The 24,925-nt window shown below is 42.8% G+C and overlaps 1 protein-coding gene across 3 annotated transcripts in view; it reads left to right on the plus strand.

Annotated features, from left to right (window-relative positions):
• Positions 1-24,925, plus strand: part of pawr (PRKC, apoptosis, WT1, regulator) — a 76,532-nt gene that overhangs the window by 28,633 nt on the left and 22,974 nt on the right. For all 3 annotated transcript variants that reach the window (XM_063460323.1, XM_063460324.1, XM_063460325.1), the window contains exon 3: positions 18,004-18,129. In XM_063460323.1, the coding sequence (XP_063316393.1) occupies positions 18,004-18,129 (126 nt within the window). The remainder of the gene's footprint in view (positions 1-18,003; positions 18,130-24,925) is intronic.

Here is a 24,925-nt window from a genome sequence, read left to right on the forward strand (position 1 = left end):
ACAAGACATCTTGGTTCATTTTTTAAACATTGATGCCGACAGACGCATCCCTCTAAAGCCTCTTATTTCGCCACTCCATTATTTTCACTGTTCGTGAACGTGAACTCTGAGGGTATCGCCTCACTTTTTATTTTGATTATAAATAATTTTTTGGTGTATCCGCCAGCCAGCTTCCCATCTCTTTCACCTGGAATGGTCCATCTCTCAACAGGAGTCATCATGAATAGAAATGAAAATAGGGAATGGTATTGCATGGAGAATAGTTTGGCAGATGTAGGCTTTAAATAGAAGTGTTCCCTCTGTGTTCCACTCATTGTTTTTCTTCCTAAGCCATGTCAATCATAGCTACCAGAGTCCCAGAGGCCCCCGTCCTGCTGTGCTGCGAGGTAGGTAGGTAGATGGTACTCGGTTTGCTGTTTGTTGGGGGAAAAAGCTGCTCCTATAGGCTGTAACTTGTGAATTCCACCCATGGATTCAACCACAGAGGTTGGCAAGCAATGAGTCACGAATGACAGCTGAAGACCGATTAATAATAGGCACTTCATTAGTCTTTCACTGAACGCTTTTCATTGCCATTTACTATAGATTTGATGTGTTTTGAGGGGTTATTGCATTCCCAAATCAACCGGTCTCATTCTAGCGACGAGCTAAAGCTGACAAAAAACATTAAACATTACTCAGCAGAAGCCAGAAGGTAGGGCCAGTAATGCTCTGCACTACTTTAGAACCTAAACAGGATATTTCTATTGTTAGCCTACCTGTTGCCATAACAAAATATCAAGTTACAGTCTGCCTGAGTATTGCTGCTGACCCATGATCCTTTTATGGTCCAGCAGGCTAACATCACGAAGCAGTAATCCTCTCAAACTGGTTTCTTGAACGTGACAATGAGTTCACTTAAATGGCCTCCATAGTCACCAGATCTCAGTCAAACACCTTGGCATGCGGTGGAACGGGAGCATGCAACTGAGAAGTTTGCCGAAGTTTGTCTGTGTGATGCTTCATGTCAATATGGACCAAAATCTCTGAGGAATGTTTTCAGCACATTGTTCAATCTGTGTGTGAAGATTTAAGGCAAGTCTGAAGGATAAAACTAGCAAACTAAAACAATGGTCTGTGTATATACATTCTGACAACATGTAGTGTTCTCATCATGTAGACAGGCCCAATTCTTCCATCTTGGACTGTAGCTGGTGAAGATGTTCCCATAAGCCTCTGCAGCCTCAACGAGCTTCTGCATAGCCGTGTCAGCTTCCCCCCTGCTTCTGGTTCTTGTTAGCATGGCTCCTCAGCTTGCAGTAGACCTCCAGAGCTAGGATGTCCAGAATCTTGGACTGATGCAGTCCAAGATTGTAAAGCTGGAAGGCCCAGAGCCTGAGCTGAACTTTTTAAAATAATAGTGCTAGGATTGTTCAGTAGTAAATTAGTCATGTTGTGGATCGTATGGATGGAAAAATGCTAGTACATTTCATAAATATACTTGGCCAGGCATCGATATAACAGGAACCCCTGCCAAGTAAGCTCTATATCTGGGAAAGTGTAACTATTCAGTGTAAATCATCTGTGCTTTTGCATTTCATCAGCAAACATTGAAGAATGTGAAATTGCTCAATATGGATGGAATTACCCTCTGTATTGATATAGCTACACACACAGCCAATAATCCATAGAAATGCCATATCTGTGAATGCTTAAGTTTTGTCTTGTGATAATTTCCCAACACAATAAAGGGGTCTAATAACAACAAACAAAACGAGGGGAACAAAATGAGTTGAAACAGATGGATACAGTTGTATGGTACATTGGGACCTCACAATGGGTCCCAGGGTTGTTTACCAGATGGTAGCCTTGTGTAGACTACTGTGCATGTGAGTGTGAGATATTGTGAGAGTCTTTTGGTGTTTCAGCAAAAATGATTCCATGAAGAAAAATATGAGCCTATTTATTTATTTATTTTAGCAGCCAGACGTGGTGAAAAATGCAGAATGATCCGGAGCTAACAAGACAAAGAAGGCAATTTATTTTCTGTAAAGCAGCCTAATCCCACTGCTAAATTTGATTTTTGAGAGACAGCAAGATGCTCTGTCTAAAATAATTGAATTGTGACCTGCTCTGAAGCTGCAGGGTACGCTGGTTGCCAGAGGTACTTGTTATTTTTTTTTTTCTACGAGACATTATCTCCTTAATTAGGCTGTGATTTAGACTCAGAAATTCCTCTTCGACGAGCCAAACCTTTTAAAATGCCAAAAAGCGGACATTCTCAGGAGGAAATCTTTGCTTTCCAGACCATTCTTCACTAATGACAAGATCAAGACTCTAAGCAAATACCCCAGCCTCTCTGGCATCTTGGGGGGGGGGGGGACCACAGTTTTTGTGTGGTGCCTGATTGAATGCTAATTTATTCCTCTGTTTTGTAAGTGAAAGAATTTCCCTCTGGCTCAAGTATGAACTTTTTTTCATTAAAGAATTTTAAATTTTTCTCTTTATCTAAAAGTGAAATGAGCATGGAAGGCGCTAATCTTACTTTTTTATCTAATAAATTTAGTTTTGGATTATTTTGGGGGTAATTTGGGGTTTGGTTTGCATGATAACAGCACTCTGGGGCAGGTGGACGCTGCCAAGAGACATTGTGGCAGCAAATGTACTTTTCAGCTGATCTTCTAGTGCATTCTTTTGAGAAGAAGTGCATATAAATCGTTAGTTTCGGTGCTTTCTATCACAAGAAACCCAGGAATACCTACAAAGTGTCTACTGAGGTTGTTTTTTTTTAAATTTCCCAATCATCAAAACCAATCAAAACTAAAAATAGACCGAGGGGGAAAAAGCAAAGGACTCACCCAGATACTCAGAGATAAATTTAGCTCAAAATAATGCCTGCAAAATGACACCTGCACACGCCTACTGACTATTCAGCTACGCCAGACTTTTTCAGGACTGTGTTTTGATCTTTCGCCTCTGTGACTCCATGACAGCAACAGCTGTGTTTGCCAGGAGATGTGACACAACCGCAAACCTTTCTATAGCCAGGTGTGTTGTTCAGGTGTCGGTCGGGAAACCGGATGGTTAAGCACTGCCATCAGGTGCCCTCAGGCTGCTACTGCTCTCCAGCTGCCCAGCAGACACTCGGCAAACTGAGGGCTCAGCTGACTTGCTGCTTCTTCTCTTACTCTTCATAATCACTTGGCAAGCGCAGGCCATCTCAGGTGCAGTCTTTTGCACTGTGCAAGAACAGTTTTACAAAATATATTTACTACCTTACAGTACTTCTCCCTGAATGTTGTTCCCACGCTGACTTTTTACTTGTTTCTCTGAAGTTTCAATAAAAACAGAGGGTGGCAGAAAGCATGTTTAATAGCACTGTGCTGTGAAGTTAAAACATCCATGCCAAACTGGTTTGCATGATACACTTTCTGTGTAGGAGTACTTGAGTAGTCTTTGCACACTAAAGACTGTATATGAAAGATGGTTGTTGGCATTTGCTTTTGAAGTTTCAAATTCACCAATTATGCTGTCACCATCTTGGTTTTCTTGGAGGTAGAAGTGTACAAGAATGTGAAGAGCTAAAGTAAAATTTATTTGTGCATGCCTGTTTAGCCCAGAGCAGGTGACTACATACTATATGCTTTTCTGTCTGTTGTTGTTGAAGAAGTTGAAGTTGAAACCACAGGATTACAAAATACTTTCAGCATATTTGTTATGATAAGCTAGGGTAATGGTAATTCAGTGTGAACTTAGGTATAGCCTGCTCCCTGTTTATGCTAGCTCAATCCCCACCTTTCTCATTATTGGATTAAATCAGAATAGATGCCAAATTTGAATGAAAAGTAATTGAAATCAAGACAAAGAAACAAGAAAGTGTACTTCAGTAATCTGCAGCAGGATATGAAACCACCTTACTCTGGAATGCAAATAGAGAAAATCAGGAAGCAATTATTCAGCCTGTTGTAATTTTACCCTGTTAAGACATTAACGTGCAAAAGTGCAATCCAAATTTAACTGTGTGGAATTACTCTAACGCCATTAATTTTGTTTTGCTGTGCTTGTAAAGATGAGTCACGTGGTTAATAAGGAAATTCATTTTATACAAATCTGTTTGAGTCTCAAAACAAGGAGGGAGCAAACGTTTGAAAATTGTACATATAATTGCTTGTTAAGCCTTCTGAAACACGCAGCATAATTAGAGCTTTTTTTGGCTCATGTAAAATAGACTTAGAAGTTATTATAATGTTGAACTCTGAAAATGACTGTATTGTATAAAGGCTTGTGAAAAATGACTTTCTGCTATAGTGTCATCAATTTGGCAGTGTGTGTGTGTGGAAAGCTATATGCTCTTCAGTTGCTGCTAGCACTTCTGCAGCTTCCTGGATGTAGTGGATCTGGCTTAACTCCTGCACAGAATATCTGTGGTTCTTTTTGATAGGTCTATGAAACCTGGATAGTCCCAGAGTCGTTAGAGCTCTGAATAAGCCTGAGCCCTGAGCCAAGAAAACACCGCAGCAGTGGCCAAGAAACACGATGGCCGAGCAGAAAGGCAGCAAGGACTGAATGGCACTTGGCTCTCTGACTGCTTCGGTCATTACATAAACCCTGTGAACAGAGAGGCAGGACAGATTTCTGCTCTTCAAGTGTCAGTGCTCCACACCGGCACAGGGCATCCCTTTTCTTTGTGAGAAGTCCATCGCGAGAAGGGTCTGCTGACACAAAACCGCTCTGTCTGAAAGCGCCACTTGTTCATCTTCTGCCAAATGGATGAGCTCAATCTACGGCAGGTTGCAAAACATACCAATGTCTAGCTACTCGAGAGGCTTTATTGGTAAAACAGAAGAATGGCCAGGGATAGCAGATGTTAAACAAACCATTTGGCATTGTGTTACCTGCCAGAGTAGAGATGCTGTACATGTGAGGAGATAGCACACATTCCACGGAGCATGTTGGTGGAGAATAAGAGGCTTTCAGCTGCAGCTTGGGGTCAGGGGGTCACATTGTAGTCTTCTGATATAATGTCCACAAGATAAGCGGCTATAAACTCTTAGCTCTTTACAAGATATCCTTCCTATCTTTCTATATCACAGGCAGAATGTCAGATACACAGTATATTCTTACCGCGGAAAGCTAACTGTGTTTTCCATATTTCTTAAAAGAAGTAAAAGGGACTTTAATGCTTTCATATATACTCTTGCACATTTTTTTTCTATTTATACTATCAAATAATGAGCTTGGTGTATGTGCAAGAAATACCTGAGGGCTAGCAGGTGGGCTAAGCCCCGCCCACCTGCTGGTAGAATCTTTTGTTTGCAAAGTTCAATTCGATTTTATTTATACAGCTCCTAATCAAAACAACAATAGCCTTAATGTGATTTATATTGTAAAGTAAAGAGTCCACAGGATGAACTGGGGGTCTGCACCATCGCCAAGTATGAAATAAATGAGGATAATGCTAAACTGCCAATCATGCAAAGCTACTCTACTAGATCCAAGAAGAAAAGCATAGAGCTTGCAGTCACTGTAATGGGTCCCCTTAAAATCAGCATGCAACAGAGGCCCCGGCTGTAACTAATCCAGAGAAGTCGCAGCCTCTGGTGAGCACGTTATCCTGTTCTGTTGTAATATTTAAAGAGAAACTAAAAATCAACAGGCTGTGGAAGAACAAAATCCAGCTTGTTGGGTAAAAGGCTTAACTGCGCAATCAGAAAGCTGCAGGATGTTTGATGCCGTCTCAGTGCCCTCTTGTCCTCTGGCTCCTCTCTTCTTCCTTTGTATGTTTTTCAGCAGCTTGTGTGGTTTTCCAGATCCCGCTTGTATTTGGACAACGGGACGTAAGATGGAAAACAACAGGGTAACTCTGAGGTTTTGCTCAGCTATAAACGGTGAACGTGTTGGAACACCATTATCATGATTCAGCTTGGTACAAGTTTGCTGTGAAATTTCAAAAAACAAAAAAAATTTCAGGACAGGAAGGAAGGCCCACGGATGCCAGCACTGGGGCGAAAACAAGATTAGGGGTTAGACAAAACACAGGATCACTTCCCCCCGCGGCCTCGGCACTTCGAGCAGAAGGTACCCCATTATTACTGCTGGCCTGCAGGAACAGGATTCATTACTGGGAAACGGGACTCAGGAGAGGCTGCTGGGATAAACGCTGTAGCAGCCCTCACCACCAGCCTGCCCCCGCCATCTCTATCTGGCTTTTGTAACAAGCATCTCGGTCTGCGGTTGGGACATGCAGATGTTTAAACTATCTTACTGCACTTCAAGAAAAGCAGTTATTACTCAAAATCATGTATTGGAAGGATGAGTGTCTGTATGGGCTTGTCAGGATGGCTGAGTATTTGTTAGTCTGCAGATTCTAAATAAAAGTGCTTATATTTCATTAAACATCGTAGACTTAAAGCTTTAGATGAACTGGCTCTTAAGACCAATTTGACAGTTGCATCACTGCTGTACACTACAATAGATTCATTTGAGACACTTAAAATTTGTTTGAGCTGTGTCATTCACTACAGTACGTTATCTGTTTTCATTTTTCTCTTGCCGGCTTGGTAATGAAGTTTAAGTGCAGATCACTTTAAAAAGTCCCTACTCTGACAAAGTGAATGTAGGCTACAAGTTCACTGTGATGGATTACATAATTAAAGATTCAGCTTTCGGTGACTAGATGAAATAAAAACCACTTGACGGCTAAACTACAGAGCAAGTCAGCACAATTTTGCTAACATATGAGACCTGCTATGACGCATGTTTAATGTGGAGATATTTGCAAAGGATGGAAAAGAGCCGCCTCGTTATTCAAGAAGCCAACAGCGAAAATGAATGATGAATACCTAATTTATGTACCGCTATTTTATTTTAGCGTACTGCGAGAGTCCAGTCTTTATACTTTTCCTCTAATGTGGTGCTGGTCCTGAGGAAGGTCTGCTTTTGAAAACCAGCTCACATTTAATCAGGTTTGAGTACTGATCATTACTTAACATTAATAGCAGACGTTTGGGAAACATTGTGGAAGAAAGTCATGATGGATGAAAGCTGAGGGCTCCATCTTCTAATCACTGGTGAAATCCTTGCGGTTCCGACTTCGACCTAGCAATTTTGTGATGTTCTTTGTGTAGTTAGGGTAACTAGTCATTGGCACCACATTGATGGAAAAGGGGCAACAATCTCTGTATATACTGGCCTAAATAACTGCAAAGAGAACCAGTTGAACACACACATACTGCTGACCTGGCTCCTGAGCAGAGGTTGTGATTATAGTCTGGATACCACGCAGTGTTTGTCCTTCATATCAGCATTTTCAAGCACAGTCGGTCTGCCTGAAGGCCACGTGCATAACTTTGGGGCATTCGAGTGTATTGGAAGATGCACAGACATCCGCATGTTTGTGTGTTCACCTTTGACTAAATGAATAGACCCTCATGTATGTGATTGTGGAAAGTAGCATTCAGCCTGCTGCAGGTTTTTCATCAGGGTTGGTGTTTCCACTGTACACCATCCACTCCCGCAGAGCAGTTAACCTAGCAGAAAGACTGTAACCTTGATCAAAGCTCAAAAAGTGCACTTCTTTCAGCGCCTTCCTTTAGGGGTCACCACAGCAAATCATCCACCTCAATCAGCCTTTCGTCAGCATCGTCCTGCAGCTTCATTTAGCACCCTTTGACTGGACGTGATGAATGAGATGGTTTGGGCATGTGCAGAAGAGGGCAGAGTTTATATATAGCATGTTTTAAACGACCTCTGTTGACCAAAGTAATTTTGGACAAAAAAGAAAATAATTTTTATTTAAACCTTTTGAGCCGAGATGTGGATCATCAATATGTTTGATACTAGAGAAAACCAAAAGAGCTGATTTGCTGAAGGTGCTCTTACTTTAAGACGCATCTCCTTACCTCTGATCCGGGTTAGCGTTGTTAATGAGGCAGAGGGCCTGCCTGAGCTCTAGTTTCCTGAGATAACAATGTTTATGCCTGGGAAGAAACAAATAACAGATATTGGTTAGGTTTCAGAAACTAAAAAAAACTCTGTTTACCTGTAAAAAGGCCAAAATAATAAATGCATGTAGCATGGACGCATAAATAAATTTGCAGTACATTCAGAACTGGATTAGGTGCTTTAGAATATGATTGATACAGGAATGAGAATTTTTAATTTTCTCTAATTGAGCAAATCTAATCAAATGTAAACAAAATTCAACTTTGGATCAATGCATCCAAAGAACAACTGTAATTACACAATTTCATGGCATTTGACAAGACTGGTTAATGTCAGCCATTAGCAACACCAAATAGTTTTGCACAGTCTGTCATACAATTTGTATTCCATTGACACAGAATGTCACTTACTCCATATAACTCCTAATTTCACCTTGATGTCATGCTTAGAATGAGCAGTTTAGAACTCATCCACAGCTGGATCTGAATTGATAATAACTGTTTTGTGCCAGAGTTTGACAGGTGAAACACGTCTGTTTTTCTCATTGATGCAGTGAGTCAGCTGGATTGATATTCAGCTGAGGAGGCTCATGTTGATAAAATCCTGCTAATCTGCTGTGCTACTACTGTTAAAGCCTTCCGAGTTTTGCATGCAGAGGGGTTACTGTCAGCATATGGTCAGCTGAGGGTCAGAGATGCAGCGTGAGAGTCGAGTAAGCCTGCTTAAACCAGGGGAAAACAAGTTATCTGTAGTCTTCCCTTGACCTCCCATGTGCTTCTCTTAATCCATCTTGAAGAGCTGCCTTTGAAGGCATTGTGCATTATGATAGTTTGTTACTTATGTAATGTAATGGGGAAAAATCTCTTACTAAAACATGTGGCAGTGTGCGTAACATGCACACACACTATGTCAACTTTACAGACTGGGGCTGAAATGATCAGCGTTAGCACCAGCAGCCTTCTTTTCCTGCAGAAAGCAGTTAGACAAAGTTCCAGCCGGGTGATTATAAGCCTTAAACCTTTTACTTTGTGCACCAGAGTACTGCAGAACTGAGCTTGTTAGTGTGGCTGTCGTGACGGGGCTACAGCCCTGACTGGTGGCTGCGTAACAGCCTAGAACCAGCAGTTAACTGGCGCTATCTATTGTTTCAAATGGGAATAGTAGTGTAACCAACTAGTATTTTGGGGTGTCAAATGGCGAATGGGATAATGTTTAATTGTCTGATGGACTAGTCATGAACACCACTAAGGAAAAAACGTGAATCCAAATAGATTTGAAACAGGAATCTGTTTTTTCCAAGAGATTTTGCAAAAAATTGTAAATTCAGGTGCAAACGTATTGTCATGATGGGATTGAGCTTCACTTTTTATTTTTTTATTTTATTTTTTTTTTTAAATGGAGTGCGGGGTTTTAGGGATGTAAAAAATTGTACTGCTTCCTCATTAATTTTGCTATAAATTACCAGCAATTGATTGCTGCTATTAGTTGTACTTTGGCAAAAGCAGTTCTCTCTTTGGCTGCTGTTACTGTTAGTGGCTAAGCACATGATTAGACTGTCTAACACTCTTTTACGTGCCTCCAGTCCAGTCTAGTCCGGTGGGGTCCACTGTAACTCGCTCTGTAATAGCAGTTGCACAGCAGTAGTCTTCTGTTTGCTAAACTCCACTTATTTGGTGACTCAGTTGTACAGTTCCATGGTTTTGTGTTGCCCACCAAGGATGGAAAATAAATATAATTCCTTTGGGGAACTGATGTGAACAGGTGAACTCTATATATGAAAACTTTTAACTCCCCATATAAACCTGGTTTTAGTCTAAATTATGCTTCTTCTTTTTTTTAGGGCCAATAATAATATCAGGGCTTAAGAATAATGAAAATTAGAACCAGACTCTGCAATACAATTCTTTGAGACTAACATTTTAAATATTTATGCAAATGTATCTAATTTGACTGTGTGGCTTCTCTCTGCATGTCTACCACATGCATGGAGACACAGACATCTCTGCATTCGTGTTGTCTCTGGTTTCAGACTTCTCACTGAGTACCACATCACTGAGCTGAGGGCTGAGCAGGGGCCATGTGGTTGTCGGTGGAAGTCTGCGGTGTTGGAGTTTAACGTGCCATTTAAACAGTGACCCTCCTCCCCAAAACTGTAAATACTCCTCTATCCTCTCAACCCTGCCAGCGCATACTTAAAACGGACACGCGGCCAGTCTGTTTACAAGCCCGGTCGAAGTCGGTGCTCTGTTCCAACCTACTGTGGAGGTTATAGACAGGAGAACAAGTTTGGCAAACTTAAAAGCATGAATAGAGTTGTTTCCCACAGATGTATTAAAGCTTTTGCAGACGGTCAGAGATCTTTGCCCAGACCTGCTGAGCCCAACTGGCCTGCCCTCAGGCCTTCATCTCAGGCTAACGCATCCCGAGGAAGCTGATGCTGCTCTCTCTCTCTCAGCAATAACAGCCGTGCCCCTGTTTGTTTGCAGAAAGTATTTTTTTCTCTCTCTTTCTTTCGTCTTCCTCTCTAGAACCCCCCGTGTAGAGGGAACTCATTTTGAGGTCTGGCGAAGTGCTGATTAAAATATTATATTCTCACTTGGAGTGAAAATGAGGGTCAAGACTCAGAATTCAAAGCTGAAGAGTGAAAGATTTTGCTCGATAAACAGACTGTTTTAAAGAAAGCAACCCGGGGCTTTGAGGCCAATGAAAGCTTTTGATTCTTGGGAAAGTCATGTACGCTGTTTGACTCGACTCTGTCCCTAAACAACCCTATCTTTAAAAAAAAAAAAAAAAAAAAAAAAAAAAAAAAAAAAAGGCCCTCTTGTACAGTTTTGAGACTTAAACCAAATGCAAAGGCATCCGATTTTGGAAAGGATAGATATAGCGGGACTGGGTTTGTGAACTGTGATAAATCATAAATGAAGTGGTGGTAGACCTTTTTAAAATATACAGCTTTAGTGTTTTGAGAAGTGGTGCTTTTATGTGCCTTTTATGTCCTTTCCTCTGTATAAATGTTGGTTATGTGTCGGCATGTGGAAATATAACAAACCACAGAAGCAGAGCACCCAAATGCAAGCAAAGGATATCCACCAAAAGAAACCAGGAGAGCAGCAAAAATCTGAAAAACAAACAAGACTTAATACACAAGAAAATACAAGGAAGAAATTCAAATCGAGGAACATAGGGGATGGATGGAAAGGTAAGATTCTGGAAGAGCAAAGGTGATCTGGCCACTTGTGGTGGTACGCTGGAAGCTGATTGGCTACTTGGACACGAGTGAGACAATTGGGTATGGGCAGAAAATAGTAAATGCAATAGACGTAAGAAACAAGAAAAGGATATCAGATAAAATCATAACCCAAATAACAACTCAACAAATACTTAAGAAACCAAGATCATGATTCATTTGATCTTGGACATATTCAAGCTTCAGTTGCTTGAGTTCTGGACGCACACATTCACCCTGTTTGCACACAAAAACCCCCACATTGGATATCTAGTGTCTTCTGCTTCTCAGCCTTTTTTCAGACATACCAGTAACTGATTAAAGAAAACATTATTTTTTTGGTTGGAGGCCACAGGCAGCGACATAAAATATTTTCCTTGGAGAATTAAATGTAATATTTTTCCTGGCGATGATCCAGTCGTGTTTTGGGGGAGATGTCAAATGATGTCTCACTCTTGCTCAGAGTTGGCATACCTCTGCCGCACCTAACGGCGACCTTGGCAAGTCGGTGGTGTCACATTAATCAGCCAGCAGCTCCAGGGCGGATGTCCTCTCTTTGATCTCTGCCATACCTGAGCGCAGTGCTGTGCCTGTCTGTGCCCGTTACCTGAGCTTGACTGGCAGTCTTGATTAAAAGACAGTGGGCATCGGTGTGCCAGTTTACCTCTTCCCTAATAGATCATCTTAATGAAGTCACTGTGCTGTGGCGAGTGGCGGGTGATTAATACACAGAAGTCATTAAGTCTGCTGTATACGAGCGTGCCTTTGTTGGAGGTGCCCTTTGCTTGTTTGGAGATAAATCTGAGGACTAAGTGGTCGAGCTGTTGGCAGTTTGACAGAATGTATGTTTAGACTGGATCTGCACCGAGTATGAGAAAGTGGAAGTAAAAGGGACAAGCTATCTCGTGCCAAAACAAAACGGTTAAAAGGTGAACATGCAGTGAAGCCAAAACGTGTAAAGGGGTCATCCTGTGATCCTCCTATCCAGGCCCTCCTGCAGCTCAGAGATTTTGTGGTACAGTCTCCAAAAGTTGATTCTGTTCATCTGGACGTAGCACAAAACGCTACATCCAGATGAACAGAATCAACTTTTGGAGATTTACTTACCTGGATGATTGAGCATGCATCAAGACGTTTGTGGTACAGTGCTGTGAAAAAGCATTTGCCCCTTCCCTATTTTCATTTTTATTTTATTTTTTGTATGTTTGTCACACTTAAATGTTTCAGATCAAACTAATTTAAATATTAGACAAAGATAAGTAAAAACACAAAGTGAAGTTTCTTATTGAAGGTGTTTATTACTAAGGGGGAAAAAATCCAAACCAATATTGCCCTTTGTGGAAAAGTGATTGAACCCAAACCTGATAACTGCTTGGTCCACCCTTTAGCAGCAACAACTGCAATCAAGTGTTTGTGATAACTGGCAATAAGTCTCATTACAGCGCTGTGGAGAAATTGTGGTTCACTCATTTTTGTAGACTTGTTGTAATTCAGCCACATTGGAAGGTTTTCGAGCATGAACCACCCTTTTAAGGGTGCATCTCAATTGGATTAAGGTCAGGAATTTGACTAATCCACATCTTTTCTTCCTCAATCAATGAAATCATCATTTAAAAACTTCTTTTTTAAATTTTCTCAGGTTATCTTTGTCTCGAGGTGTTTTTTATTGTAAAATAAAGACCCTACAATGCTACAGAGAAACCCCAACAATCAAACAACCCCCTTTAAGTATGAAGTTTGCAACAGTGGGAAGGGAGAACTCCCTTTTAACAGGAAGAAACCTCCAGCAGAACCGGGCTCAGGGAAGAACAGCCATGGGGGGTTAAGGGGAGGAAGACGGGACGAGTGACACACTCTAAACATTTCTTCCTTGAATACAGATTGTGAGTTTGTGCAGATTAGAAGCACTGTATACGTTAGCATTGCTGCAGCAATGGTTGCCATGGAAGTCACTGCAGCTGTAGCTACCTCTGCTGAGCTGTTGCTGAGCAGCTTTTTGTCGGACACTTGGTTTGAAACTTGAATCATGTGTTCAACCAACTAAAATGATCTCAGTTTGAGGCTTTATTTTTTGTGCATTTTAAAATAAGACATTTATCTTAATATGTCTTAAGTAGATTAAGCAGGCTTCTGCTACTTCTGTTAGATTAAGCTCTCTCTTACTCTCAAGATCATGGTGTGTTCACCCTATTTGGCATGTGAAAATTCAATCTATTATAGACTTTAGCATACTATAGTTAAAATGTTTTTTATTGTTGTCTTTCATCTGGATGATTTGAAAGTAGCCACTTTAGTTTGGGAACCCATCACCTCTTACCTGTTCTCCCATCACACAGCATCCCTTTGACCAACATTTAAAAGCCAAAGAGCAGGGAAGTAAAGCACACAGCCTGCTGTGCTGCAGACAAAGACTGTAGCCTTTGCATTGTTGCTGCCAGAGATGGAGCTTCAGAATAGATGAGTGATCATTTTCCTCCCCGCGGAGAAACTTTCCAACCACAACACACATTCCAGTAGACCGTGAAGCTCTGCTCCAGATGTAGTTTCTTTTATTCTTCATGTGGAGAGTGACGGACAGAGGCCTGGAGGCTGAAGCGGAGCAGGATATGTGCTTTTCTTAAGTAAACACTTGTGTGAGGCCCTGACACTTGGTCCTGTTGTAAACAGGAAGCAGAGAGGATTCTGGAAAGATGTCCTCTAACACTCAAGTTTGTAATGATCTTTTTAATATCATCAGTACACAAACTGATACCTCTGTTTACTGTATGTGCTTTGACTTTTGGTACATTTAAATTTTGGATCAACATTTAATGATCTTAGAACAGTGTATTTTTAATGAATCTTAATTAGGGTTTAGTATTGTGTAAAAAGTGCTTCTCCCGCAGATAATCGGTCCCAGCTGGGCAGCATTCGCTCAACTCTCCAAAACTGTTTGGGGGAGGACACATGTGTCTTCGCTCTTCATCTGGATCACTTCTTAATTTCCTAACTTATTTAGATTATGTTTTAAATGAACTTTAGCCTCAGTGAAGTGTGCACAAAATTGTCTGCAAAATGGTAAATGCACGCCAGATTATATCATTTGTATACAGAGAAATACAAAGTGTTTTTAAAATATGCAAAGAAAAGGCCAGCAGTGGCTGCTATAAGTGTGTCCTTGTATGTACAAAGTTGTGGAGAGTGATGCGTTTCAGAGGGGGACTCTCGAGGCCCCTACAGTGGTGCTACAGAACATTGCATTACTTCTGTGACACTATTTGGGCTGAAGAAATTATGTGTGATGCTGAAATGCAAATACATTGCTCAAGGCATTCAGTCAATGCCCTGGACGCTCATCCTTCAGCACTTTCAGTGCTTTGCTCAGCTGGCCCAAGGTAAGAAACTGGCCAGAAAAATAAACACACTATGATGATGTCAGGAGCAAAAACACCCCATATATGGATACACACAGATACCCTTTTCCTTTAGCTGAAATAAAAAGAAGCACAGCAATTTGGAATACTAGAGAGCAAAGTGGGCTCCATCTCTTTCCAAAACAAACTTTGAGATTCCCAACTCCACATTTTAGGAAAGTTTGTGCATAGCAGAGTGGTTAGTCATTGCGCAATCCACTCTGCGTTGACACAGACAGAACTCTGTTTTATGGCATTTTCCATATATCATTGCTCTTAATCTCCTAATTATGCCCCATCATGGGATACCTCCATAGGTGTCTGTGCGGGAGATGAGAGCACCGGTGAGGTGGAGGAGAGTGCTAGCATTAAGCTCTGAGTGAGACTCCAAAGGAACTGGCATTTTCCCCAAGGACAACTGATAAACCGTTTGGCAGGAAAAGCCTTGCAAATGACTGCATTCCTCTTTAACCTTGTAAGGCTATTTTTACAGATAAAGGGTCTGCTGGGCAGCCATCTTTTGTTCACCCTGCGGTGTAAAACAGGAAAGCCTGGTTTGCATTGTCCCCTCTGGGAGTTTGGCCCCCGATCTGTCTCGTGTCACGATCCGGCCGTCAGTGTTGAGACGTGTTTGTGCAATGCATCTTCGCCGCTCCTGACAGATGAACCCAGTAACTCTGTCGTACTCCATCTCATTGTGAAGTTTGGGCTGTGCACATATTTTAAGATAAAAATAAAAAATTAAGATTATCAGAAGTAAAGTTGGTTTTCCAAGACGATTCGAAAGCTCTCTGCTTCGATTATGAAAGCTGCTAGCCTCTGTCAAAGGGATGTTTGCACTCCGTATGTTTATATTGTGTCTTTTATTGTGTTTTCAAGGGACATTCCACTGGTCAAAAATCCCCCCTGACTTGTCCTCAGGAGGTGAAAGGCCGAGTGCAGACTGTTTTCCTGTTGCCGTACTAGAGTCCATCTGGCGTTAGGGTAGTGTTTGAGCTGTAGCTCCTGGGGGATTCCTGGAAGTGAATGTGACCATGTCTTAAGAGGATTAAGAGGAGACCCTAGTTGTGTTGAGCCAGAGGTCAATATTGCTGTTACTGTGGGAATGACCTTGCTTGTCACCACGCATCTGTCAGTGCACTCAAATGCAATAAAATGAGGCAGTTACTGTTGGATTTGTCTGGGGGACTGATTCTAGCAACCCGTTAAGCACTGGAGGGTGGGGTTGGTTTGATTGTACACTTATCTTGAACAGTAAACAAAAAGTTTCAGATCAGAATAAAGAATTCATAGAAGCAGATTGTATAAAAAGTAACAAGCTGAGCATATTTTTATACAAAATAATAAAAAGTCAGAATCTGTCCCAAAGCCTTTTTCACAGAGGAATTCTTGACATTATTGTGATAATTAGGTCAGTGCATTGTCTGAACTTTTCAGTTTGCACATGCTGCACACAGCTGGAAATGGTTCACTTCAAACTACTGGAAATGTGCTCACTTGATTAATGTGAGGGAGCTTCTGTTGTGCAACAAGCAGAGGCAGGACAAAAGACGCCCACCTGCTACTAGTGAATGCACCAGGGATGCACCAATTGTGAAGTTCTGGACTGATACCTACACCTGTGGCCAACAGTTGATGCTGACACCAATAATTTGCTCTTTGCTTATGTTTAAAAAAAAAATAAAAAAAAAAATTCTGTCCTCAATTTTGCTTCAGAAAAAACAAGTAAACCTGTAAATGCCATTTTTATTTGCTGACACACAGCAAATAATGTGAGTCGACAAGGCCAACATCAGGAGGCTGTCCTGCGGTGTGTCACTCAGCATTTTGTTTTTGGACAAGTTAAGGCCTGATTTGGCTTTATAGGAGATTTGTTCTCACATGCATCTCTCTTGGGTGAATATTTAGAGTGCGGTGAACGCTTGAAGCTGTTGTTTTTGTCTCTCACTGTTAAGATGCTTAGATAAAACAATATATTTATCTTCTGTATACAGAAAAAAAAACATACCTTGGCTTAGAGAAGGCAAGGCAAGTTTATTTATATAGCACAATTCAACAACAAGATGATTCAAAGTGCTTTACAGAGACATTAAAAACAAAAACAAATAAAAGCATGATTTGAAATTGATTAAGACAAACAAACAAACAAACAGTATATAAAATCAAAACAGTAGATAACATCAGAACAGTAGATAACATCAGAACAGTAGATAAAATCAGTAGTTAAAATGTAAGTTTTGAAATTTAAGCTTAAAAGTGTGGATTTGGTGTTTTATTCAAATGCAGCTGAGAATAGGTGAGTCTTCAACCTGGATTTAAATAAACTGAGTGTTTCAGTTGATCTGAGTCTTTCTGGGAGTTTGTTCCAGATATAAGGAGCATAAAAGCTCCTTGGGCGTTTCTCAATATGCGTACTTGTGCGTACTTGCGTTCTCGTGTACTCGTGATACGTCATCAGTCGGAGACCAAGTACTGTTCCAATTCGAAGTACGCATCAAGCCGAGAACGCGAAAAAGTCCCGGATGTGTTCTCGCTCCGCCCGTTTTATCGAGCATGCATCGGTGTGGACTTGGTACAGCTAAATATCCCAGAATGCATTTCGTCCAGAACAGCGGACTCCCGGCACATCGTTTTCAACCCCCCCGGTCTTTTCGCTACTCAGGTTAAACAAACCCCAGCAGCTGTCTATTGTATTAAATGTCCACTAAAATAAAAATAAAAGCGTTCTAACATCTCACCTGCTTGTTTTTATTAAGGTATGTACACGTATGTACATGTACACTATTTTTATTAATAGAGGTTTCACTACTGAGGTTAAAAATGATATATAAGTCACTTAGATCGCTTCTAAATGTTAATGTTTGGTTTATTTCAGTGTTTTATTTGTTCCTGAGTAAACCGGTTTGGCTGTGATTAAAGTTAAGCTTCATAACATGTTACTCACAGTTAAATTAAGAGGGGACGGCAGTAAAAACTCCGGACCTGTGACATCATCACGTACGCTGGTGTTCCAATTGTACAAATCACGAGTCCGTGTTCGCGTTCTCGGCGAGTCCGTACTCCCGTGCGTTCTCGGCCAGTACGTTTTACTCGCGTTCTCGGCGAGTACGTACTGGCCGAGAACGCGAGTACGTACTCGCGTACTTGAGAATTGAGAAACGGCCCTTATATATAAGACGTTTGGCTGCTGACAAGCTGCCTGTTTAAAAATGTTTGTTGAGAACACAAATGCACAAATGATTCCTCATCATTTTTACAAGTCGTACAACCCTCATGCGATATACGGTTATGCAACCAAGAAGGAAGTTGTTTATATGATGCAAATTTGGTAAAATGGGACCAATGTTAGATCTGTGCACATAAGGTTTTCTTTAATTTACCAACCTTGACACAGATGGTGCATGTAAACATAGTTTGTGTCCACTTCACTTCCTAATTTCGTCTGTCATCACCTTATCACAGAGCCTGGATGAGCTGGATGATGATGATGGCGGAGAGAAGGACAGGAGGGAGGAGGAGGAGCTGGTTCAGGCCAACACGTTTCAGAATGAGTCCATGACAGCTGACCCTGCCACCGGCTACTTACTGGTAAGAAGTGACATGACATAAAAAGGAGTGTTGTTTTTTATTTTGCAAATCAGCCTCAGCACAGGCTGTCCACAGAGTACAGCCGGCATTTTTTCGCTTGTTATGTCTTTGAGCAGAGTATCTTACATATTGTAACATCAGTGCTGCCGAACGGAGACACTCAGAGCTCAGGGAGTCACCGGGAATGCTTAGTTTGTGCAAAAAAGCTGCAAAACACAAAGGTGTCTTGGTGTTTCATCATCAATGGAAAAAGAGGTTAAAGGCAAAATGTAACAAACAAAGCAGCTGGTGCAACAGTTCCTCATAAGTCTGGGTTTTTTCGTGGTCTAATTAACTTCTTTTTTTCTTTTTCTTTTTTCTTTTTTTTAAACACTGAGATGCAAGGTGTAATCAGAAAGTTCTTTTTTTGAAAATCAGTCCCCTCTTTAATGTGCTCCTGCTGTTTTCTCTGTGGAAGTCCTGTTCAGACCAGTTGCACTTGGACTTTAGAGAGACAAACATCTTCTGTGTCAAACCAACCTGACTTTCAGGTCAGGGAGCGCTGTAAAGAGAACTGGGTCTCCCAGAAAATCAATGAATTTTCAGCAGAAGAGCTCACAGTCCTGATCTTAACACCCTGAAACAATAGAGGAAGGAAGAACTGGCACAAACAGTTTAGACCACAGTCTTTGCTTAAAACTTGCTCTTCCCAGTAGCTGTGCATCCCTGACGGTTTGTTTTCCTCTGAAATAAGTTAAAGAGGCGTTGGATTTAAACACTGGAGGAGATCCAGCACACATCACTGAAGTTCAAGTGGTTAAAAGTGTGCCACCCAGGAAGTGGTACAGCGCTGACCAAGAGGATGACTTATATGGCCAAGTTAAATTTATGAGATTTTTGGTTAGTATGGCTGGAATCATTCCTAATCGTGCACCTTTTTACTTTTCCATTTGCGCAAAATTAAATATCTTTGAGTGTCCAGGGGAAAAATAGCCGTGTATAGACTTTATCTTGGCCTGTGAAAACTTTTAGAGGCTATTTTATAGACTAAACAAAAATAAAAGATAACTGATAATGATTAGCTTTCGTCCTGAACGTGAGTGGAAACGCAACAGGATCATCACATCCCGCCACCGCTTAGCGTTAGCATAGTGGAGCTCGGGCCAACAAAGTGAAGGGCCACATTCATCAAACTTCAGAATCTGCAGAATCTGGTTTGTGTAGAAGGCGTCTGGTTCTTGAGAGTGTGAACCTGACACTGTTGATGTCTACAAACTGAATCTTTTAATCTTGGCAAGTGATTCTGTGTTTATTTAATAGAAGTGAGCTCTTGCAGAGGCTGTCTGGTCTTTGTCTGAGTAAGTCCAGCAGGTGTTCTGTACAATGAGGATGTAAATGAACGAGTAAAAACAGAGCCTTAATAAATAATGGCACATTGGTAATTTGAGTTCTGTTTTTCACCAGAACAGTAGTTCATATTCCAGTGTATGTAATTTCAAACTCTCTTCTAATGGACATGCATTGATTTTCAATATAACCTCGAGTGCAGAGAGGATATGAAAGCATCCAGCTGTGTACCGACGACTCAGACATCCTGTACAAAAATCATCTGACTGACATGATAATCGGCTTTTGAACGAAATAAAAAATAAATAGGAATATCTAATGGCTCTGCCGCTGTGTGACAGCTCGTGTGGATGTAGCGAGGAGACGCATTCCAGATGGATTGGCTGTTATGCATCAGCAGGCTTATTTTGTTTTGGGCTGGAACTGTCTGAGGCTGTTTACGCGAAGCAAAGGCTTGTGCATGAAATATGTACACAAACAACCACACTAACAGGAAGACTGTGACAGCACCTGCTGAGATGTGGCCTCAATAAAAAAAATAATAAAAAGGATTCAACTGTTTACATAAAGTGTTCTACATGTAAACAAACAGCAGGGAGTTCAGTAGAATCAGCTCTTTGCCACGCATCCAGTTTTGTAGAGGGGAGGACCCTCGGTTTATAATTTGGAGCAGAATATACCCGATCATGCATGGGCCGAATCTAATCTCACCATCTCCGTATTAGCTCTAACTCAGAGCAGATGTGGCTATGCAGGAACTAACCATTAGATGTCTCACTGTCACTCATCTAAAATTGATATTTCTGTTCTCCTGGGGCTCCGGTGCCAGCTTGTTCAGAAGAAGTCAGACTTGGAGGAAAAACAACAGGAGGGATACAATTCGATCAGCAGATTTACAGCAGAGCTGTCAGTTAGACATCTGCAAAGATGGAGCATGTTTTAAAAAAATAAATAAAATAGTGCCGTTCCCCTCGGGCGCCATTTATCAAATTCTGTGTCAGCTCCATGATGATATACAACATCAGGCCAGGCCTCTTAGCTTGTTTCAAGATATGTGGACAAAAAGTTTTGAAAAGAAGCTCCGTTCACCTTCTGTTCAGAGCTGTTTTGCTGCTAACTGCCTTCCCAGGTCTCAGAGCATTTTCCAACCAAAACAAGCTGTATTTCTTAGCTGCTCGAGATGCTCAGATGTTTCAAATTCAGCAATGCCTCTGTTTATAAAAGGACCCATGATGCATTTAAATTAGTTTGAGATGTGTTCACTGTGTGTGCATTAGAGCTCAGACCCACACGGTTCTTCTCCTGCACATGTATCTGATAAGTATGATAATCAGAGAGGCCCAGTGCAGGCATGTGCTCCTTGTTATCAGGGCTTACTTCCCTCTGGTATGCAGGTCCTACAAGGAAACCTGTTCTAGTGATCTAGCAGCCCAGAACCACGTGGAACATTCCTCTGGATCCTCTGCTTTTATTGAGGAGCCAGGTCCACGGCAGACAAGTTCAGCTTTCTCTCTCTCTCTCGCTCTCTTTTACCTGGAGAAAGCGTATCCCCGACCATCTCCATCCAGCACTCTTTAAGGAGCCACATTTGCATTTTTCATTATCACCTTTCAACACCAAGAAGCGGTGCTGATGCAGAGCATCATGTCTGAGCAGCAGGGAAGTGTTCACAACCCGTCATATGGCGTTTCCAGCAGGAGCTGTGCTAGCAGCAAAGTGCAATTCACTGTAGAGCCTAAAATAGTATTTGATAACATTCACACCTTTGTTTGTTCAAGATTATGGCTATATGGGCCAACCACCAGTGCTTATCTCTGACAGGCAAGCTCCCAGCAACAACTATGGGGGAGTTAAATTTGAAAGATCCTTAAATTTAACTTCTTTTTTTTTTTTTTTTTTTAACCTGTCCCGTTTGGTTCTTTTGCCATCAGAATTATTGTCTAAAGGCGAAGAAAGATGCCCAACGGATTTACTTTACCAAATGGACCATCCCAGCCTTGCCGTAATGGTCCATTTGATTCAACTTTTTATTGTTTATTTTATTTTCACTTGCTGAATACGGGACAGACTTGACTGGAGGAGAGAATGTGGAGAAAGAAAGAGGGAAAGAAAAAAACCTGAGAAGAGGGACGGGGAAAAAGGGCAAAAAACAAAAACCAACAGAATAAGCAGACAAAAAATACATATATCGATCACCTGGATCACCTGTTGAGAAAGAAAAAAGAAAGCAAGCAGAAGAAAACGAGAGTAATAAACAAGATCACAATGATATATGAGAATATGACAGTAAATACTAAATATTAAACATTATTGTGCAGCACGTGAGATCGACAGCGCACAGTGTGCTTTGAGGTAGGAGCCAAAAAGGGTGTAATTTGTGTGTGTGATCACCCGTGTGTACACCTGTGAGCATGAACGCGCTTGTTTTTAAAAGGTTCCTTCATGTAATGATCTGCTAGAGGGTGTGGGGGGCCACTGCCCCGACCTCCAGGGCATGAAGCAGGTATGGAGGAGATCAAGACTCCAGACATCCAGAGGCCCCCAGAACACAAGAGACCAAGGAAGACCAACAGAGGGGCAGCCGCGCCACTATCCCAGAAAGAGCTGAGGAGAGTCCCAGATGAGGGGTCACTCAGCAGCCGCGGAGCAGAAGCCAGGGGGGGTTGCAGTGACGTGCCCGTGAGCTCCGCCGGCAGCCAGCTGTGCCTGAGTGGCCGAGCCCCGGGCCGTGAGGCCGAGGGCACCCCATCCCCAAAGTGGCCCGAGCGAGCCCCAGGCTCCAGGCCCCAATAAGCAGCCGCCAAGGAGTGAGCCGGTGGGTACCTGGGCGCCCACCCCTGGAGACAGAGAACCACCAACGCACCGATGTCTGAGGGCGTCCGCCACCGGCAGGGGAAGTGGTGGGGGGAGATGGGCCTCCAAACCTTGGAGGGCCTGAGATGTCCTCAGAGAGGTGGCGTCTGATACCCAACCTGACATATAGACACAGACAAACAGGCACACACAGATACAAACATCTATTCCCACCCTCATGCTCTCATATACAATTGCTCAACACTCACCCAACGTGGAGACAGACATAGAGAGACGCTGTACACACAATCACACTCCCCAAGCGTACTCTAAGCCCCGAGTCTAGGTACCCTTGCCCCTGGAGGGGGAAACTGCACCCAGACTCAGGTGGTGTAACCCTTTTCCCTGCAGTGGGGAGAAGCAGACCGCCCCGACTCCGCAGCAGCAGGGAGGCCCCATACACCAGACCCCAGTCGGACGGCCAACTCCTCCTCCTAGCCCCCCTGCTCCAGCAGGCCGCAGAGAACGGGGGTGTAGGAAGACTCCAAACCTCCCTCCACCCGCTCATATGTACTGTTGATGTATGTGTGTTCTAAGGTGCATTTAAAACCCAGGAGGGCATGGAGCCACCTGCCAGAGCAGCAGGTAAGCATATAGCCCCTCCTGCTAGCCCTCAATGTCTACATGTATTTAAAATTGAGAGGTGGGCAACGACGCCAGGGGTGAGGTGTACACCCTGATGGTAGTTTGGAATCCGTGTAGCGTGCCCACCTCCAAGATCCTATATGTATGTGTAATGAGAGTGTGAGTAATGTGAATGTCTAAGTTGTGGGATAAAATTGAGGCAGAGGCAGCCAGAAGGGGACAGAGGGGGGGGATGTCTCCTCTGCACCCTGGTGACACACCCCTACCCCAAGGCCCTGCATGTGTGGGTGATTGTGGTGGAGCGGGAAGAGGGAGGCCGCTGGAGATGGGGAGGGAAGGAAGGGAGGGGCAAGTGACCCCTCCCTGGGGCCAGCTCCCCCGCTGACCCCAGTAGGCACCCCCATGCTGTGCAACCCGCCAGGGAAAGGGGGCCCAGGCCCATCCGGACCGGGGCCCAGTGCAGCAGCGCCCCCCGGCCCCACAGAGCCCGGGACAATTCACCCGACCCCACCACAGAGAAAACTGCACCCACCCCATCATCCACTCATCTTCCAGACTACACAAGACAATAGACGCCCAGGCTGAGATCTTCCTCCACCACTCCTGTATCTCCCCCTCCTGCAGAGAGAGTTCCTGAAGAGAGGAAAGCTCCTGCAAGATGTGACAACCTCCCCCACCAGTTGAAGAGCCCCCCAGGTGGCTCGATGCACCGGCGGCACCCCGCGCCAGGGCCGGGCCCCCATACACCCACCCGCCCACAACCTCGGCAACACACCAACCAGGACCCAAGCCCCTGAGGCCCGGCCAGGGCCCCAGCCCAGAGACGGAGCGCCCCCAGAACCTCACGCCCATCCCGGACCCACCCAGGGGCAGCCAGGCTACCAGGTCAGTAACCCACGTCCGTCAGCACAGACCCTCCCCTAGCCCCGCTGCACGCAGACACGAGGAAACCGTCACCTAAGAGCCAACAGAGCCCCTAATTGGCCATGACCGCTACCCCGGGTTGAGCCCCCCAAGGAAGATGCTCCTGGGGAACCCCCCGACGCCCTAAGCCTGTCCCTACCCCCACACCAATCACAACAGTGAAGGTGGGACCAAACTATGGCCCCCCACCCCCACTAGGTGATGGAGCTGATCAAAGGAGCCCAGAGCAATTGATCTGATGTGGTGGCAGAGGCTGTATCAAGACTAATGTAATCTAATAGATAATTTCTATATTGGTTAGAATTAAGATTATTTTTATTTTTCCAGTTCATGAGGACTGTTTTCTTGGCTATGCATAGGGCAGTGAAAACCATATGGGCTATATTCTTTTCCGTAGTGACATTATCTAAGCTGCCCAACAAACATACTAAAGGAGAAGTTGGAATGTTACATTTCAGACACTTTGATAAGTCTTCACATATCTCACGCCAAAACTTCTGAACTGGTGGACAGAACCAAAGAGCGTGGATATAATTGTCCGGTGAATTGGTTTGGCAGTGTGAGCAGTTGTTGGTAGACGTAAAGCCCATCTTGAACATCCGATGACCTGTATAGTGCACTCTATGTAGTATTTTGTATTGAATTAATTGAAGACTGGGATTTCTAATTAAATGAAAGGTTTTTAAGCAAATCTGAGACCAGAAGTTTTGGTCTAAGTTAACTGATAAATCCGCTTCCCATTTTGCAATAGGAAGTGATATTGATTCATCTGTTTTAGAAAGCATTCTGTATATTTTGGATAGTAATTTGGGGGTTTTAAGAGTAAGAAATTGAACCACACTTGGTGGTGTTTGTAGTTCAACTTGACCCGGTTTAAATCTCTTTTTTACTATGGATTTAATTTGTTGATATTCTAAAAATCTTTTCTTGTTGATCCCATATTGTGTAACTAGTCTGTCAAATGAAATAAATTCTGTTCCTTCTAGTATATGTTCTAAATATTTGATTCCTTTACTACTCCAATCTGAAAAGTGTATCATATTATTGTTTTGTAATATGTCAGGGTTGTTCCAGATAGGTGTACGTTTGCATGGGATTAATGGAGACT

The sequence above is a fragment of the Pelmatolapia mariae genome, linkage group LG17 (genome assembly GCF_036321145.2).
Source record: "Pelmatolapia mariae isolate MD_Pm_ZW linkage group LG17, Pm_UMD_F_2, whole genome shotgun sequence".
Taxonomy (NCBI): Eukaryota; Metazoa; Chordata; class Actinopteri; order Cichliformes; family Cichlidae; genus Pelmatolapia; species Pelmatolapia mariae.